The sequence below is a fragment of the Coccomyxa subellipsoidea genome (genome assembly GCF_000258705.1).
Source record: "Coccomyxa subellipsoidea C-169, whole genome shotgun sequence".
Classification (NCBI taxonomy): domain Eukaryota; kingdom Viridiplantae; phylum Chlorophyta; class Trebouxiophyceae; family Coccomyxaceae; genus Coccomyxa; species Coccomyxa subellipsoidea.
This window is the reverse complement of record NW_005178022.1, coordinates 1087618-1104687: the sequence shown is the minus strand read 5'-3', so window position 1 is coordinate 1104687 and position 17070 is coordinate 1087618. Positions and strand designations below refer to the sequence as shown.

General features: G+C 59.3%; 4 protein-coding genes across 4 annotated transcripts; 2 read left to right on the top strand and 2 right to left on the bottom strand.

Annotated features, from left to right (window-relative positions):
• Nucleotides 1-390: 390 nt before the first annotated feature.
• On the top strand, nucleotides 391-1075 carry COCSUDRAFT_59921 (hypothetical protein; the record flags this gene model as incomplete). The annotated part of the gene is made up of 2 exons (XM_005643490.1): nucleotides 391-473; nucleotides 907-1075. The coding sequence occupies 2 exons, from the start codon at nucleotides 391-393 to the stop codon at nucleotides 1073-1075; spliced, it is 252 nt and encodes an 83-aa protein (XP_005643547.1).
• A 10596-nt stretch (nucleotides 1076-11671) lies between these two features.
• On the bottom strand, nucleotides 11672-12504 carry COCSUDRAFT_34447 (hypothetical protein). The gene is made up of 2 exons (XM_005643489.1): nucleotides 12241-12504; nucleotides 11672-12132 (listed from the first exon to the last, which is right to left on the bottom strand). The coding sequence occupies exons 1-2, from the start codon at nucleotides 12488-12490 to the stop codon at nucleotides 12122-12124; spliced, it is 261 nt and encodes an 86-aa protein (XP_005643546.1). The 5' UTR covers nucleotides 12491-12504; the 3' UTR covers nucleotides 11672-12121.
• Nucleotides 12505-13319: 815 nt separating this feature from the next.
• Nucleotides 13320-14802, bottom strand: COCSUDRAFT_31546 (hypothetical protein; the record flags this gene model as incomplete). Its single annotated transcript, XM_005643488.1, has 4 exons — nucleotides 14642-14802; nucleotides 14024-14462; nucleotides 13738-13919; nucleotides 13320-13649 (listed from the first exon to the last, which is right to left on the bottom strand). The coding sequence occupies exons 1-4, from the start codon at nucleotides 14720-14722 to the stop codon at nucleotides 13320-13322; spliced, it is 1032 nt and encodes a 343-aa protein (XP_005643545.1). The 5' UTR covers nucleotides 14723-14802.
• Nucleotides 14803-15221: 419 nt separating this feature from the next.
• Nucleotides 15222-16794, top strand: COCSUDRAFT_54839 (hypothetical protein; the record flags this gene model as incomplete). Its single annotated transcript, XM_005643487.1, has 7 exons — nucleotides 15222-15239; nucleotides 15455-15505; nucleotides 15595-15702; nucleotides 15832-15893; nucleotides 15987-16154; nucleotides 16306-16483; nucleotides 16576-16794. 7 exons carry the CDS (start codon nucleotides 15222-15224, stop codon nucleotides 16750-16752), a joined length of 762 nt encoding a protein of 253 aa, XP_005643544.1. The 3' UTR covers nucleotides 16753-16794.
• Between the last annotated feature and the right edge of the window lie 276 nt (nucleotides 16795-17070).

Here is a 17070-nt window from a genome sequence, read left to right as displayed (position 1 = left end):
CCCCAACTCTGACAGGTTTCCCCAAATATCCTATTGCATGCGTGCTGGGAAGCGTGCGACTGGCACCTGTGTAATAGCGGGGGCTTCCCCTTTTAAAATTAAAAAAAAAAAAAAAAAAGAGGCGCACTCCAGCCCGCCGGCAACGCAACACCGCTGAGGTGACGTTGGAGGACCCACGGGGCAAGCCTAGGGCTTGCAGCTGGAGGCAGGGGTCACAGCAAAGCAGGCAATCATCAATCACTGGCAGGCAATTATGGATGTGCGGGCAACCAGTGGTGGAACAGACATGAAAGGCACGTTTATACGGTTGGCCGACAGGGATGGAACAGGATCGCGTTCGGACCCATTACCACTAGGTGCCGCTCGGGGCTGGCAATGTGACCCTAAACTATGCCTCAATCTGCCAGCAAGGTGGGGCACAAGCAAACGGTGGCATATGGGAGATATGAAGCCGCAAATGAGGCGAAAAACAGGTAGGCTGGTGAGAACTCGACCAGATACACACACCCACCACATTGGAGGCGGGGATAGGCAGGAGGCATCATGTCCAAGGTCCTAGACACCCGCTCAGGTTCAAGGGTGGATACTGGGGTTGGAAACCCTAAACCCTTCAGATAGCCTTCAATGAACTACTGTGAATGGTGAGGAGGACAGACACTAAGGCAGAAGGCCACGGATGACAGGCCAAGGGGATTGTTGGGGCTGCTGGTGAGACAGAAACATCGGAGGATCACTGGAAAACTATTGATAGCCTAAAGCCCTGGGCAGGGTGGTCTTCTGTAAGCTTGCGCCAACGCTCTGGCTCTCCGGCACGGTACTCCACAGGTAGCGGGGCGCACGATGGATCCGTCTGGCCGAGGGATACCCAAGGGGTGAGCCGCGCAAACACGTCCGGTGGTGGGCGAGGCCACCGGCACTGGGTGGCGAGGCCAGTGCCCCAGGGGTGAAGGAGGCACCCCCGGGGCCGTGTTGGGCCGAGCTCGACAGGTCCCTCGACCAGTGGAAGCACGTGACTCGGAGCCCCATTCCGCGCTGGCAAAGGTTAGAGGTAGGAGAGGCGCAAAGCTTCTGGTAGGCAATCTGTGGTCCCAGGGCTCTAAGGCAAAAGGGGTCTCAGACAAGGAACGACAGGCCGGGCTTTGCCGGGGTGGGATCGGGACTGGTGAAAGGTTAGTCATCCGTGCCTGACTATGGTATGACGAAGGCTCTTAGCGCCCATGTGCCCAGAGCACCTATCGCAAAGGCCCCCCTAAGAGAGGGTGTGAGTTCAACACAAGAATCGACACGAGCGGGTGTCATGGCAGAAGGCCAAATGAGAGCATGGTCATACAGATAGCCAAGTTAGAGCCGTGGCCGGCTGGGTACAGTGAATGGTGGATCGGAAGCGTCACGCTGGAAGCGGCACGGGATGCTGGGCACTCCAGTGGATGACTGGTTGCGCGCCCGGCAGCTCCTCCAGCGCGCAGAGGACCGCGCGGTGGCACCATCGCGCCGCAAACTGCTCCCTGGTGATCATCGGGTCGCGTCCGCGAAGCCAGTCGCTGAGCACACCTGCTGTCTGCCGGACGTTGACGGTCGCGAGCCGCCAATCGGCAAGCAGGGCCTTCTTGCAGGAAGACAGGATGCGAGCCGCAACCGCTCCGGGGGTGATCGCCGCCGCATCTGGCTGGTGGCGGCCGCGCTGATATGCTGCCCACAGCTGACAGATTGTAGCGAGCCGCAGGCGATCCCAGAGCTGCCTGAGCTGCCGCGGCGGTCCCCAGATCCTGGTGTCATCGGCGAGAAGAAGGTCGGCGCTGCGCGGTGGCGCGTCGTCTCCGGTCACCGCGGCCCATGTCGCTGCGAACCAGTCCCACACCCCGGCGGCGAGAGGGCAGATGATGAAGACATGGGTGAGTGTGGCCAGCTGACCTGCACAGCTCGGATGCGGGCAAACGTGACCGGCGGGATCGGCGCGGTGGACGTGACGCGCGAAGCCGCCGACGAAGAGCTGGCCATGCAGCAGCCTCCACGCTGTCACGCGCTGCCGCCGGTCCAGATGGGAAGCGTGCACCACTTGCCACACATGAGCCCAAGGTGCTGATGGGTCTGCTGTGACAGCAGCAGCAGGATCAACAGTGACATCTGCTCCCTGTGGCACTGGTGAAGGGCCCGCTGGCGCGCCCGCAGGCCCGCCGCGGTCCCGCAGCGGAACCGGACGTGGTTGCGGCGCAGCCATCCAGATCGCCCAGGAGGAGGGATCAGGCTGCCCTCGAGGCCTCTTGCCTAAGACCTGCGACGCGGTACCAGCAGCTGCAGCCCTGGCCTCCCATCGCGCCTCGAGCGCCCGAAGGCCGCTGCGCTGATCATCTGTGGTATCAGCCCAGATGGCTGGTCGCAGCGGGCCCGCCGGGCTGGCCTCCCCCTTGCTGATCCTGTGAAGCACCTGTCGCCGCGCGGTGGCCTCCCTCACCACAAACTCATGTGCCGGCCGCGTGCCGAGCCCCCAAGCCTGAGGGTCCTGTACCTGGGATCCCCAGAGGCCAAAGAAGTATAGTGTGGGCGGCGGTGGTGGCAGTGGCTCCGGCAGCTGCTGCTCCCACTCCAACTGCTCCCCTGGCTGCTGCTCCACCTGCAGGTGCTGCTCTGGGTGCAGCTGCTCCGCGTGCTGGCGCTGCTGACGTGTGCCGCTGCGTGGATGCCAGGGCCTGGTGATGTCCCAGTGCTGAACCAATGCAGGCTGCGCGGCCGGAGGAAGGAAGGCGTGCATGGCTGCAACGCCTCCGTCCACTGGCACAAGGGCTCCTGTGCTGCTTACTGTGTGGCTGAGAAGGTAGGTGCTACCTTCGGCTGTGCGAGACCAGACGCGGCGATCCGACGGGTCCGGAGATGCGCACCACATAGCGGCCGGTGGCTGCACCTGGATTAGCGCTCTCCAGGCTGCTGGCAAGGCAGCCAGAAGGATGGGCACGCGCTCTCGCACCATCCGAACCGGATGCTCCGGGCCGCGCACGACATCGCGCAGGTGGCTGATCCTGACCAGGCCAAGCCTGGCCCAGTCCTCCCAGGCAAAGGGCTGCCTGACTGCATCCGTGAGCTCCCTGTTGAAGAACAGTGGCTCACCCATGACTGCGTCGTAGCCGATCGCTTCCGGCTTCCGCAGGTGATGGGGCCGCAGCTGCTGGTAGGCATGCAGGTACTGCCGTACGCGCTGCGGGGCCTCCACATGCTTCGCTGCAAAGGTGGAGAAGAGCAGGAATCTTCCCAGCTGCCAGATGTGCTGCCGCCGCGCTGACACCGTGCCGGGTTCCTGCGCTGCCAGCCAGGCTGTGCTCCTGTACAGCCAGTGGTCGAAGTAGGCCTTCCAGGCCAGCTGTTCCGGCTCCAACAGCCTGCCCACCACCTTGGCCTGGAGAGCCAGGATCTGGGCCTTGATGTCCACCAGCGCGATGCCGCCGTGTGCGGCCGCGCGGAAGCAGACGTCCTTGCTTGGGAACAGCGCCGCCGCTGCGCCAGGGGTCACCGGCCGGTTCGCCGCGACGAAAGTGTGGATGGCTCTGCAGAGCCTCTGTAGCAAGTCTTGTGGCACCGGTATGAAGGTGGCATGGTAGGTGACCATGGAGGCCAGCACCTGTTTTGCGACGTACGCTCGGCCCAGCAGGCTGAGTCTGAAGCCGGACCAGCGGGCGATGCGGGCCTCCACCTTCTCAATGATGGCTGTGTATAGGGCTGTGGCAGCTGCAGCTGGCTGGGTGGACAAGGGAATGCCCAGGTGCTTGACGCCGTCGCTCGAAGCCGCGAAGGTGACCCCCGTGACTGGATCGGGCCCGGCGAGATGGCTGAGGCTGCCAAGCCCTAGGGCCTGGCTCTTGCTGCGCTGCAGCCTGGCTCCTGTGGCTGCGCAGTGGAGGCCCACGCTGGCCCCCAGCACGATCTGAGCATCCCGGGGAGTCCGCGCGTGCACGCTGGTGTCGTCCGCATGCTGGTGCATGACTGGTGCTGGCTCCCCTGAAGGCAGTCTGATGGGCTGGAAAGCTAGCTGGCCTGCAAGCATCCTGGCATGCGCGGCCATCGGCTGCGCGGCAAGCACAAACAGCAGCGGCGAGAGGGGGCTTCCCTGGAAGACGCCGGCGGCCACCGGGAAGGCATCGGTGTGCCAGCCGTTGAAGGCCACTCGCGCGGTCGTGCCGGAGTGCAGAATGTGCACCCACCGCTGCACACCGGGCCCGAAGCCCACCGCAGCCATGCACCGCTCAATCCAGGCCCTGTCAAGGCGATCGAAGGCCTTCTCGAAGTCCAGGAAGACCTGCACGCCTGGCTGGTGTGTGGCCTCCAGGTAGCTGATCTCCTCCAGGTGTGCCAGCACGTTGTCCCCCGCCCAGCGCTTAGGCAGGAAGCCTGTCTGTGTGGCATCCACCACCTGATTCAGCAGCGGCCCGATCCGGCTGGCGATCGCCCGCGCCGCGAGCTTGTAGTCGGTGTTGAGCAACGTGATGGGCCTGTAGCTGGCTAGAGACTCCCTGTCTGCCCCCTTCCCCTTGTACAAGAGAGTGATACGCCCCTGCGTCAGCGGTGGCGGCAGCGCCGCTTCCCCGCCGCCGCCGAAAGCTTCCTGCAGCATCCCTGCCAGCTCCAGCCCTACCACAGGCCAGAAGCGCAGGTAGAACTCATATGGCAGGCCATCCAAGCCCGGTGCCTTGCCGCGCGGCAGGCTCCGGAGGGCAGTCTCCAGCTCTGCGACCGACACGCTGCCATCACCGCGCTCTCCTTCTGCCGCTGCAGCTGCCTGAGGGGACAAACGCTTGTCCACTGCCTGCAGCAGCTCATCCTGGGCTGCCAGCGACACCGGCTGCGCCGCGAAGAGGCCTGCCGCTTCGTCGCCACTGTAGTACTCCCGCAGCACCGCGCCGCCCCGATCTCTGCCGGCTGGGTGATCCAGGACAACCCGTGGGCTGTCAGGGGCTGGACCTGTCCTGAGGGCCATCAACTCTGTGCGGCCCTGCCGCTCCCGGGCCAGGTGGTGGAACCAGAAGGTGGACTGCTCACCGTAGAACTGCCATACGATCCCAGCCTGGAGTGCTGCCCCCTTAGCTGCCTCCACATTGAGGCCCTGCAGAAGCTGGTGGGCATCCTGCCATGCCAGAAGGGTGTCTGGTGCGGGCCGCCGGGTGAACGCCGCGAGCGCTGCGCGGCTGTCAGACTCCAGAGCCCGCTGAGAGGCCCGGCGCTCCGCTGCGAGAGCCCAGGAACGCTGCATGGCCATATCTTTGACCTGCCACTTCAACTCCACCCACCTGCTGCCCTGCGTGACGCCCTCTCCGAGCGGGTGTGCGGCAAGATACTCCGGAATCGCTGCCGTAACGCGATCGCAGAACGGCTGATCGTCCAGAAGATGAAGGGGCAGCCTCCAGGCTGCAGAGCCATACAGTGTGCTGGCTGGAGCTGTAAGGCTCAGGCTGACCCCCAGGTGGTCTCCTGGATAACCAAGAACCTGCCCGATCGCTCGCGGCTCCCGGCTGACCCGCGCCCGCAGCGTCTCCGAGACCAGCCAGCGGTCGAGCCGGGCAGCTGACTGACCTGTGGTGGCAACGTGGGTGAAGGCACGACTGCTGGGGTTGAGGTCACGCCAGACATCGTAGAGCTGATGCTCAGTCTCCACGAGCCGCAGGCCGGTCCAATATCCATGCGTCCGCTGACCGGGCTGCCCGGCGGCCATGTCCTGCTGGCCTGCAATGCAGTTGAAGTCCCCTCCCACCAGAAGGCAACGTGCTGCTGGAAGGCTGGGCAGCAGCTCCTGTGTATAATACTGCTGTCGCTCCGCTGCGGCCGCAGGCGCGTACACGGAAGCTACCGTGTAGGGCTGGCCACAATAAGTGAAGTCCACTAGTAGGGTGCGTCCGGTGGTGCTGCAGTGACGCACCGTGATGGCTGCTGTGGAGGCTGTGGGTCTTAGTAAGACCGCTACGCCGCGTGACTGGGAGGTGAAGTGGCACCAAAATGCGGGCCCGCTCCAATTGCAGCGAAGCCCGGCAGGCCCCTCCTGCGCCCATGCTGTCCCCTCCTCTGTAGAGCTGTGGTGGGTCTCCTGAAGGAGGATGATGTCCCACCTGTCGCGCTCCAGAAGGTTGAAGAGGCAGCGCCTCTTGTCTCTGTCCCTGAGGCCGTTGACGTTGAGGCTGAGAAGGCGCAGTGAGGGCGATCGGGAGCGAGTCATGGCTGCGAGGGCCGCCGTGCCGGCGGGCCCCCACTGCGAATGCTCCTGGAAATCCTGTGCTCTACCCGCTGCCGCTCCTGCTGTTGCCCCTGCTGCTGTAGCCACCACTCTGTAGGCTGATGCCGCGTACGCGCTGAGCGCCACGGAGCCGGCAGCCCCGCTAGTGCGACCTGCGCCGCACGCTGCGCTGCGCGCGCTGCGGCTGCTCGCGACTCAAAGCCCGGCGGGACGGTGGGTCTCCCCTGCTGACGTGCAATGGGTGCTGCTGGGACCTCTGCCGGCTGCGCTAGGTCCTCCGGTGTCAGAGCCGGCAAGCCGTACGAGTCGTCCGGCAAGCTGTCTGCTCCATGGATGCGACGCAGAGCATCGCAGAGGAGCTGGTGCCGCAGCTCCCTATCTGCTGGTGCATCCCCTCCCGACACGAGCGCGAGTGGTGCATCGCTGTGCAGCCGGCGAATCGCTGCCGCGCTGTCTGCGGGGGAGAAGTGTGTATGCCCTGCCAGCCACTCCAGGCACTCCTCAATACGCTCAACCGGGACGCCGCTGAGGTCCAGGTGCGGAGGGCGACGGTGAGCCGTCTGGGGTGGATCCTCGGTGTGAGGCAGATCCCAATCCATGGGGGTGGCTGCACCTTTATCGCGCACGCGCGATATCCTGCGTCGCAACTCTCGCTGCGGCACCGAGTATGCCTGTGTCTCCCACTCCATCGGTACCGGCGGCGGTGGCGGCGGCGGCGTGTCTTCCTCCATGTCTGTCAGTGCCTGTCTAGCAGCAGGGAAGACCTGTGCACTTCGCGGAGGGGTGCAGTCCATCGGAGTAAGCGGCTGCGTGTCTCCAGCGGGGCGAAAACGCGGGCCTAATCGCGCTACACTGATGGAGCCAGACGCACCCAGGCCAGAGCGGTCGCCACCGGGCGCGCGGCTGGCTTGTACGCGGGCCTCCAGCTGCTGCAACTGGGCACTGGGTGCTGGCTGTGTCCGCTGCGCCGCGGCTGCGGTGCGCGTGTGGGCCTGCGCAGCGCGCTGCCGCTGACGGATCGGTCGAGGCCCTGAGCGGCGCGACGGCTCCGGAGCTAAGCGCTGCGACTGGAAGGAGGATGGCTGGCTGGGCTGCCGCAGCTGCCCCGGCCGCGTGATATTGATCCGGGTGTCACCGTCGATGAAGAACCGCTTTGGTAAGCGGCCCAAGTGCCGGTCCTCATCCGGCGTCTGGATGTATGCAAGGCACGCATTCCCGTTGCCGACGCCATGGGTGCCCACTGCCAACGGTCCTGGCAGGTCGCCGAGGAATTCGCCGCGAACAACGTATGTGTCCCTGGGGCAGCCAGCACAGTCCAGAAGGGTCTGAGTGAGACCCTTTCTGCAGTACTCGTACGGCAGCCCGTGGATGATGATGCAGGTGTGCTGGCAGTGGAACCGCCCAGCAGTGAGTTGCACCGGCACCGCTACGTCTCCGCTGCCCGGCACTGCACGCAGCCGGACAAGCTGGTCCTCCGCTGCCGCATGCCGCGCCGCAGCTGCTGCCGGGACCGTGTCAAACCAGAGCTCCACGCAGCTGTCAGCTGCGCCGGGCGATCCTCGCTGCTTGACTCCCCCGACATGCGGCGCGAAGTGAGCAATTACTCCTCTGGTGACCTTTAGCTCCAGCTGCATGCGCTCCGGGCTGCCATAAGGAACCTCCTCCTGCAGCTCAAGCTGGCCCAAGGCAGCCAGTAGGAGTGGCTCGCTGTCCCCCCACCGGTCTGGCCGCGGCCGGAGAAGCCTTGGCCGGGGAGTGCTCAATGCATGGGCATCCAGGGCTCTCTGAGGCTCCAACTGCCATGACTTGACAGTCTGCATCGTGCTGATCAGGCTGGCCAGGTGGGGGACCCAAGTTGCTGGGCAACTGCTGCTGCTGCTGCTGTGCTCCTCTCTACTACCTTGTGCTCCCCTGTGCTGATTGCTCCTGCTGATTAGCTCTTTAGGGCGTCCACCGTCCGCCGAGGAGGTCTTGGGGCCTTGTTCAAGAGCTGTGGCAGCTCCCTACTAAAGGCCTTGAAAACCCCTCGGGAAGCCTACAAAAGAGGCTCGTGTGACCTTTCCCCTGCCCCTATTTCCTCCCCGCACTCTTCCTCCCTTGTGACACTTCCCTCCTGCCCCTGAACCCTGTTTAGCTACCACTGGTTGTCAGTATGTGGAATGGTTTGGTGGTTGAAATGCATAAAGTACAGGCACAACTGTTTCAAGAATTCAGGAGAACAACATCGAATCCCATAATATATGTCCCGCAGCGAGTAACCATGGGGATAGTGGAAAAGTGTTAGTCGCTAGTGTAGAGTGAGGAAGGTGGCTGTGCGCATCTGGTCCAGTGGAGACGGGTAACATTCGCGTAAAATATGTATATATATTGTCGATGATGATAGTGGCTGAAAATAAGCTACATTGGAGGCTATCCGGACGTGTGAGCTCGCGGGATGGCAACAGTGTCGTGGTCGAAATGAGTAAATACGCACAAAAGTAGGCAAGTGGGGTATCGATCGAAAGCTGTGAACATTCTCTACACAATGCAAGTGAGAAACTTGAAGATGCTGGTGTATCGGTGGAGAAATCGTGTGAAATCGATGTGATGCAATCTTTCCCGTATCAGCGCGCCTCTGGGGATGAGGTTACCCTCTGGTGCTTGGGACATGTCCATCGCTAGGAGCCTTTCTGTTGCCTTTCTGTGGTATGCCTTCATGCTTGCGCTTCTCTTAAGTATCGCATTATCCTCCTGCGGGAGTGCTCTGCGTGCCCCAACTCTGACAGGTTTCCCCAAATATCCTATTGCATGCGTGCTGGGAAGCGTGCGACTGGCACCTGTGTAATAGCGGGGGCTTCCCCTTTTTAAAAAAAAAAAAAAAAAAAAACCAAGATCCCCGTCTCCTGCTGCCGCTGCCTCTGGGAAAGCCACCTGTCCAGTGCCTGAAGCAGCTCATCCTGCCCCGCATGCGAGACCGGCTGCGCCGCGAAGAGGCTGACTCTCTACTGTAGTAGGCTCGCAGCAAGTCGCCGCCCTGGTCTCGCCCTGCTGGGTGGTCCAGCACCACCCGCGGGCTGTCGGGTGCTGATCCTGTCCTGAGTGCCTGCAGCTCCGTGCGGCCCTGTCGCTCCCTGGCCAGGTGGTGGAACCAGAAGGTGGACTGCTCCCCGTAGAAGTCAGGGTTCTCAGCTGCAGGCTGTAGAATCACAGTTCAGATTATGTCCCGTTTGAATTCGTATTTTGGCCTCTGCCTAAATAGCTCCGGGTAGAGGGACGCTGTTGCAGACAGACGTTGTGTTGTCTTAGGCAGTTTGTGCTCCAGCAGAGCTGGAGCACAAAACTGTGCGCTGCCCGGAATCCTATGTTGTCACTGTTGGATTCGATCGGTATCGTATGCATTAAGGGACATTGAACTGCCACACGATCCCTGCCTGCAGCGCCGCGCCCTTCGCTGCCTCGGTGTGGAGGGCCTGCAGCAGGTGGTGGGCGTCCTGCCATGCCAGCAGGGTCTCCGCGGTGGGTGTCCGCTCGTAGGCTGCGTGCGCTGTCTGGCTGTCTGACTCCAGAGCCCGCTGAGCTCCCACTGGAGGTCCGCTGGAGGTCCATCCAGCGGCTGCCCCGAGTGACTGCATCTCCAAGTGGGCGTGCGGCAAGGAATGCTGGGATCTCCGCTGCGATGCGCTCGCAGAACGGCTGATCATCCAGAAGGTGGAGAGGCAGCCTCCAGGCTGCAGAGCCGTATAGTGTGCTGGCTGGTGAGGTGAGGCTCAGGCTGACTCCCAGGTGGTCTCCTGGGTAGCCCACCACCGTCGCGCGCGCGGAATGGGGCCTCAAGCACGCGGTACCACCGATCGAGGGACCCGCCGAGCTCAGCTCTGCACGGTCCCTGGAGTGCACCCTCCACCCCCGGGACACTGGCCTCGCCCCCCACCAACCGTGCTCGGGCTGCTCACACCATGGGTACCACTCGGCCTGGCGGCTCAGTCGTGGGCCCCGCTACCAGTGGAGATCAAGACCGAAGCGCCGGAGCGCCGCTGCCAGTACGCAGATGCCCATATCACCATGCTCAGGGCTCTAGGATGTCAGTTCTTGTTGGTGCACCTTCGCATGCTTTATGTTGAGCCCTACCAGGCCTTCCGATTGTTCCACCATAGTTTTCAGCCTTCTCGACCATGGCCGTTGCATCATCGTCATCCGTGGCCCTTTACCTTAGGTAAACTTCGGTTGCGTCCTCGGCAGTTGTCTCATGTGCACCACCTTGCGCGGGTGTCTAGGATTTTGCAATACTCATGCCTCCTGCCTATCCCCACCTGTGCAGTCGGTGGGTGTGTTGCTCTCGGGTGCCTTGCCGCGCGGCAGGCTGATGACAGCGGCCTCCAGCTCTGCGGAGATACGCTGCTGTCGCCACGCTCTCCCGCCATTGCCTCTGGTGAGCTGCCTGAGCTGCCTGCAACTCTTACTGCGCCGCAAAGATGCCCGCAGCTGAGGCAGAGCCGCTTGTCTGTAGTACGCCCGATACTAAAGAGCCCGATGCTGCGGGGGTCCAATGGGTAGTAGCATGCCCAAAACCAAACCTAAATGTTGAAATATTGGCTCGGGACGCAGAGCGCTCGCAGCGAGAGCAACCTCACTGATCGATGAAGAACAGAGATTCTGAAGTGTATCGAATCTGATGCAAGGTCCATGTGCGTACCACTCTAGTTGTCCCGAAGGCCGGTGACATAGAAGCTGAGGTGCTGGGAGGGCTATTACAAAACGCTCATAGCGGGAAGGGGAGGGCCCTCAGTTCTGAAGTTACCGCATCACCTGCTGCCGCAAATATTGGGCTTCCTTATGCGGCCCGAGCGGCGCGGTCCCGCGACGCCGACGGGCGCAGCCAGCGCTGCACGCTGGGCGGCGGGCAGCAGCAGCAGATCGCAACTGAAGGCCCGGCGGGATAAAGGGTCTGCCCAGGTGCTGCTGCTGGATCCTCAGGCGGAACGAGCTCCCCTGCTGTCAGAGCAGGCAAGCCTTACGAGTCCTCTGGCAGGCTATCTACGCCGTGAGTCCGGCGCAACATGCCGCAGAGCAACCAGTCCCGTTGGTGCCAATCTGCTGAAGAATCCCTTGACAATATGGCGAGCGAATCATAACGTGCAGCTAGCGTATCACTGCAACGCTGTCGCTGGCGGAGAAGGGTGACATTGTCCTGCCAGCCATTCCAGGCAATCCAATATCACGCAAGCTCAGAACGCCGGATGCGATGGAGCTGACGGAGCAACCTGAGCTTGCCTCGTGTGCAGATCTGGGTGGAAACACCCTCTGAGGGTGATCGCAAATCACAGGGATTTGATGCTGCTGTATCGCGTGCAAGGGCGACCCGGCCGCGCTGGCGCGAATGCATACAATGTGCATGCAGGTCATTCCGAATCAGTTGGAGTCTAGCAGTGGTCCATTTGCATGAACTTCCGCGATTTTGTGTGTAAGATTGACCTCTAGGGTGGGGTTTTTGCAATTTTACATTGAATTCTCGTTCAGTTTGGACCATTCCTTGGGGATTCTTTACTGTACTCTTCTGCTTGACCAATTTCAGTCATTCTGACTGACTGTGCACTTCTGGCAGATACTATTTTAACAGAGTCGAGGCTCCCGAAAGCAGTAGAGTCCCGAAACCAACCAGCAATCCCAACTGCAAAGCTAGCGCAGGATGTTGCTGCCGTCCTAATGGCATCAGTATGCCAACACTCAGGTATAATGCGGCTCCTGCTGCAAAGCTTTCCATCCATGATATAAGAAACTGAGAGGATCCCAGCAAAAGCCTCAAACTATCCAGCCTATAAAGAATGAAAACCAAAAAGGGAGCAATGCTGCTCAGAGCTGCATTGACACCGCAAGCCTTCACCTGGGACATCTTCACAGGCAGACCAGCAAGGCATGCACCTGCAGCGCCTATCAAACCCCACCTGTTGCACAGAAAGGAGAGACTCTATAAGCGCATTTGTGAGTATAGCCACGGACATGGCAGTACAATAAATGCAGGGTGAGCCCGCAGGAGAAGAAGGCTTCGTCACCTGATACTGGCCCCCGCCAAGAGTGAGGACACACCCGAGGACCTCGCATAGAGCGCTTGTGCTGCACGCTCTCCATCAGACAGGCTGAGAAGCAGCAACACTGAGATACACAAGGGGAAGGAATGCCTGAGCAGCTGACTGCTACCACCTCTGCCCTTGTGTACAATCCTTCTGTCTCCTTTCTGGCTGTCACAAGTGCGTTTGTGCCGTACAGCTGCTTCTGTCCTGAATGGACCTGTGTTGCCTCCATTGTGATTTTTCAGCCTGCAAGCAGACATACAAACCTTCAGGATCCGCTCCGATAATAGTCTCCGCTGCAACACGTTCTCCAGCATTGCCAGAGAAATGGAGAATGTACTGGCGTAATCCGTACAATACTTCTGCACAATTTAAAAAGCAGGCCAGCCAAGGCATACCCATTAAGCGGGGACGTCGTATCAACATTTATGATACTGTGAACAGGTTCCCCGCCAGCGAGCATGCTCTGACTCTCCACATCGGCTGGCAGTGCGTCTTTATTCCCCAATGACTTGTCTGCCAACCTGCCCTGCAAGTTCCGCACAACCTGCCATGCTGCTGCAGCTCCAATCAGAGCGCCAAGAGCCGAACGAGTCAGGCTTCCTGCTGCAGCATCCCTTGCCAGAGCGAAGGCCCCCAAGGATGCCATCATGCCCGCAGCTGCACCAAAGCGGACTGCAAGGGGTAGCCCAGCAGCAAGTACTGCTGTGCCTGAAGCAGAGAATTGCAGCTGTCGGTACAATTGCAAGTACGATCATGCAAAACATGAGGACCCTCACCTCAACTTTAGAAACAACTTGTGGCCGGTCAAACCTGCCAGCAGGGCTGGGAGCGTCGCCAAGAACAGCATTCCAGCAAGCAGGAGGCCCCCTTGATCTGTGCTCCTCCCTCCTTCCTTGGACGATTTGCCACTCTGTTCCAGCAGGTTGAGAGCCATCCGCATGGCCTCCAAGCCTGCAGCTGACATTGTTCCGGCAGTGGCCACCTGCACAGAAGGACGCGTCGATCAGTACCCATGAACTTGCACAACACACCTTCACATTACATACAGTCAACAAAGATCACAAACACGCCATGGCAGATATGTTGAGCCAGTCAGAGAAGACAAGCACCTGCGCGTGGGGCGCATCTGCCAAAGCATCCGGCAGCAGCTCTGCGAAGACCATCCACACCATGCAGCCAGCCGCAAAGCCAAGAGCCAGCGGGAGCAGGGATGAGAAGGCATCCACAAACACAAAGGATGGCAGTGCGAGGAGGGGCTGCGGCAGTGACGTGGCGAGCGTCCACCACAGCGCGCGTGACGCTGGAATGCCACGCGCCACCAGAACCGTCGCTGTCGCCAGGCCCTCCGGCACGTTGTGCAGCCCGATTGCCGAGGTCACCAGGATGCCCTGCACCATCGCACTCACATGAACTTCCAAGCAATATCTTTACCGAGAAGCCGGCCGTGTCGACGAAGCAACAAGGCGTGCAAGGTACCTGCGACCAGCCCCGGCGTCCACAGAAGGACACGCCCACTCCAGAGCCCTCCCCAAGGGCATGCGCCGCCATGATGCCCACCACCAGCAACACTTTGCGTGCGCTCGCTCCCCTCAGGCTCTCAAACTTCACGTCTTCAAATTGGTCCAGCCACCTCTGTATTGACCATATGAACAGCGATCCTGCGCAGGTCAGCAGGGCACTCACACCAGGCACCTGGCTTCAGCGAGCTACATAGCGTGATCTGTGCTACAACACCAAGAGTGCAGGGTGAGCGCGTTCTCACCGAGCATCACACCGATGATGACCAGCCCAGGCCCATACGGCTCACCCTCATGCACAAGGTCAAAACTCGCCGCCAGCATCACACCGCAGGCCACTGCATTGGCCAGTGCGCTCCATCGAGCGGACAGGGTGCCCACAAAGAAGAAGGGCACGGCCCCAAGCCCACTGGCAGCTGCCATGAGCGTCGTGAGGCCCAGCACTGCATACGCCGACACATACTGATCCTGCCCTTCCAAGTCCTCTGAGGTGTGCCCCAAGTGGCCTGAGGGCGTCTCCTCTTGCCAGCCCTTGTTGAGGAGCTTCAAAGAGCTCGTTGCATCTTTGGACTCTGCAGCATGTTTGGTGGTCGGATCTTCCTGTTTAAATGAATCATGTGTGTCCTGCAAACTTCTATGCCTGCCTCCTGTCTCCAATAAAGCTGGTGACAACGATCCGTTGACCTACGATAATTGCAGCGAACATCTTTAAGTGTTCTTTCAGCAATGATGACTTGAGAAGGTCCTTTTGAAGCAGGCTGGGATAAAGTAGCAGACCCAAGACGCCCCAGACTGTCATCATCAATCAGAGTGAGGAGCCTAGCGAATCTCAGCTGTAGGATATATTAGGATTACATTGTCACCTTCAGAACATCATCCTGGACAGTTTGAGATGAGCAGACAGCGACTAGCACAAGTATCAACAAGAGAGCGACATGTCTCATACTGAAGGAGCAGAGTCGCTATTATTGGTGGCCAGCATTGCTGACACTGGCCTTATTTACATCTCAAGGGACACTTCATGTATCATTGCAAACAGATGCGTTTCCTTCCAATTCGCGCGAAAAAAACAAAAATATTCGTTTGCCTGTATTCTGCACGTGCTGGCAGTCAGTCAGCGGGTGCCCTGATTGTTGGATCTCTGCCCACGTCTCCTTTCAAAATCTGCCAAAAGTGCCAAAAGGCAGAGAGATCATTTTGCATCGTGCTGGCCTTGGTATATAAAAGATCTCGATCAGAGTCCGCCTCCAAATCGATGCGAATGAACAAGATGATGCAGTTTCACTACGGAGAGATCTGTCATATGCGAACAACATGTACAATGAAAGCATCTGAGTTGTGCCACTAGGATAATTGTGTCGATCTTGTAGAGGGCTTGCCGGCTTGTGAAGACACACCATAGATCCTCAATGCGACACAATTGCTTTAAAACTGGGGCAACATATGGAAGAGGAATGCAAGGTGCAGATTAATGCAACATTGTCAATGTTTACTACAATAGTTTTCACTTTTAAGTTAGAGAGCGTGACAAGTTCCTGGAAATCTATGTCATCAAAGTGGCACCCTTGGCAGGGACAGCGCTCAGGCGGCCAATACCTGTCTGGAGGACTCTGCAAAAGCCTTCCAGACCGCGCTTGTCTTTGCACCTTGCTTGCTCAAGCAAGGCGCATGCAGAGCATCACAGTGCCCTCACCTTCCAGGAGCTCGTCCTATTCATATTCCAACAGGTCTCAGTCAGCACCTCACCCTACTTTCGAATTATGTGTCTGTCCTAGCTTCCCCTTTATAACGCTGTGGGTGCCTATCATGCGCGCAGGAATTCGACACGCAGCTGCAAAGGGCCCTCAATTACGAAGATTATGATCAAGCAAATGATATCAGGCAACGCAGGCAGACCGTTGATGAGGCAATCGAAAAACTTCAGGTTTGTTCTCATCCAGTGCTTGCAGATTGGGTAAAATGATTTGGGTGCATACCATTTGAATTGGCGATGTCCCAACAGGGGCACAAGGGCCCAATCAGTGGGGAAAGCGGTACTGCTGACACACTAAAGGTTTTCCCATCACAAGACGTCCAACTTAGAGTGCAGCTGCAGCGTGCTATTGAAGAACAGCGGTGAGTGCCTTCTTGCTGAAGGTTGCCTCTATTTTTGCTGCCCCCTGCGTTCCCCTGACTAACAATGAGCGGGGAGGTGTGATTGCATCACAGGTATGACGATGCTGCCGCTCTCAGGGATACAATAGGCGCTTTGCAGCAAAAAATGCGGGATGCAGCCTTACAGAGAAGCAATTCTATGCAGGCACAGCAGCCTCGGCGTCTCAAGCTTGGGCAACGTGTAGAGCATGCCACAAGCGGCTATCGAGCTGTGGTGTATGGGTAATGTGGCCATGGGGATTGCTTAGCTTGGCTTCCTGGCTGTCTGTAGTCTTACAACTGCGTGGCTGTTTGCCCCGTGCACTTTGCTTGTTTAGCCTGTGCTGAGCAGCTTAACTGCCTTGAATGACCTCAAACAATATTTGCTGTGCAGATGGGATGATGGGTGCTGTGAGGATGATGACTGGAAGGCGGCTGCAGATTTTAACAATCTGCAGTTTGGGGACCTTCAACCCTTCTATCACTTGCTTGTGGATGTCAGAGATTGGCCACTCAACAGTTCCACACCGCCAGTTGCTTATGTTCCCCAGGAGAGACTGCTGGCGCCGCAGGTGTGCCTGCCTGGCTCGATCTGTTGTGAGATGCAAGTCGCTGTCCATCGCCAAACAGACAAGAAAAGTGAGCATGCAGATGCATGTTGCAGTGGCCAAGCACCTGGGAGTCTGAGAAGGGAGCGGATTTGTTTGACCACCCCATGAAGACAGTCTTGTTTCTTGGCGAAGATGACAATGGTGACCTCATTCCCACACGAGCGCTGCGTGACAAGCACGGCCAGGCGCGGCAGGACATATTCCCGCCAGATGAGAACTTAAATCCTTGAAGCCAGCTGTACGTAAATGTGTAAAGCTATAGCTCAAGCTAGAAAATTTAAACTGGTTGCTATGGTGGCCCCTGAGGTCATAAGGCCTCTGGCCATCACACCATCATTGTAAGCTTTGCTCGAACGAATTCGGGATCGAGACTAATCTTGCATTTCTTGGTGCCACAAGTTACATTCCTTCTGTATGTGCAAGTCATACCCATATTAGCAAAGCATGAAGTACGCAAGCGTTATGGCACATCATGCATAGGGCCATATATCTGACTTGGTAGCAATCGCAACGATCAGTATGCAACCCCAAATAGCAATGCGTGCTCT

Bases quoted from the DNA above. Each gene is read 5' to 3' on its own strand.
- COCSUDRAFT_34447 (XM_005643489.1), bottom strand. From the start codon at position 12,490: ATGGAGGCAACACAGGTCCATTCAGGACAGAAGCAGCTGTACGGCACA.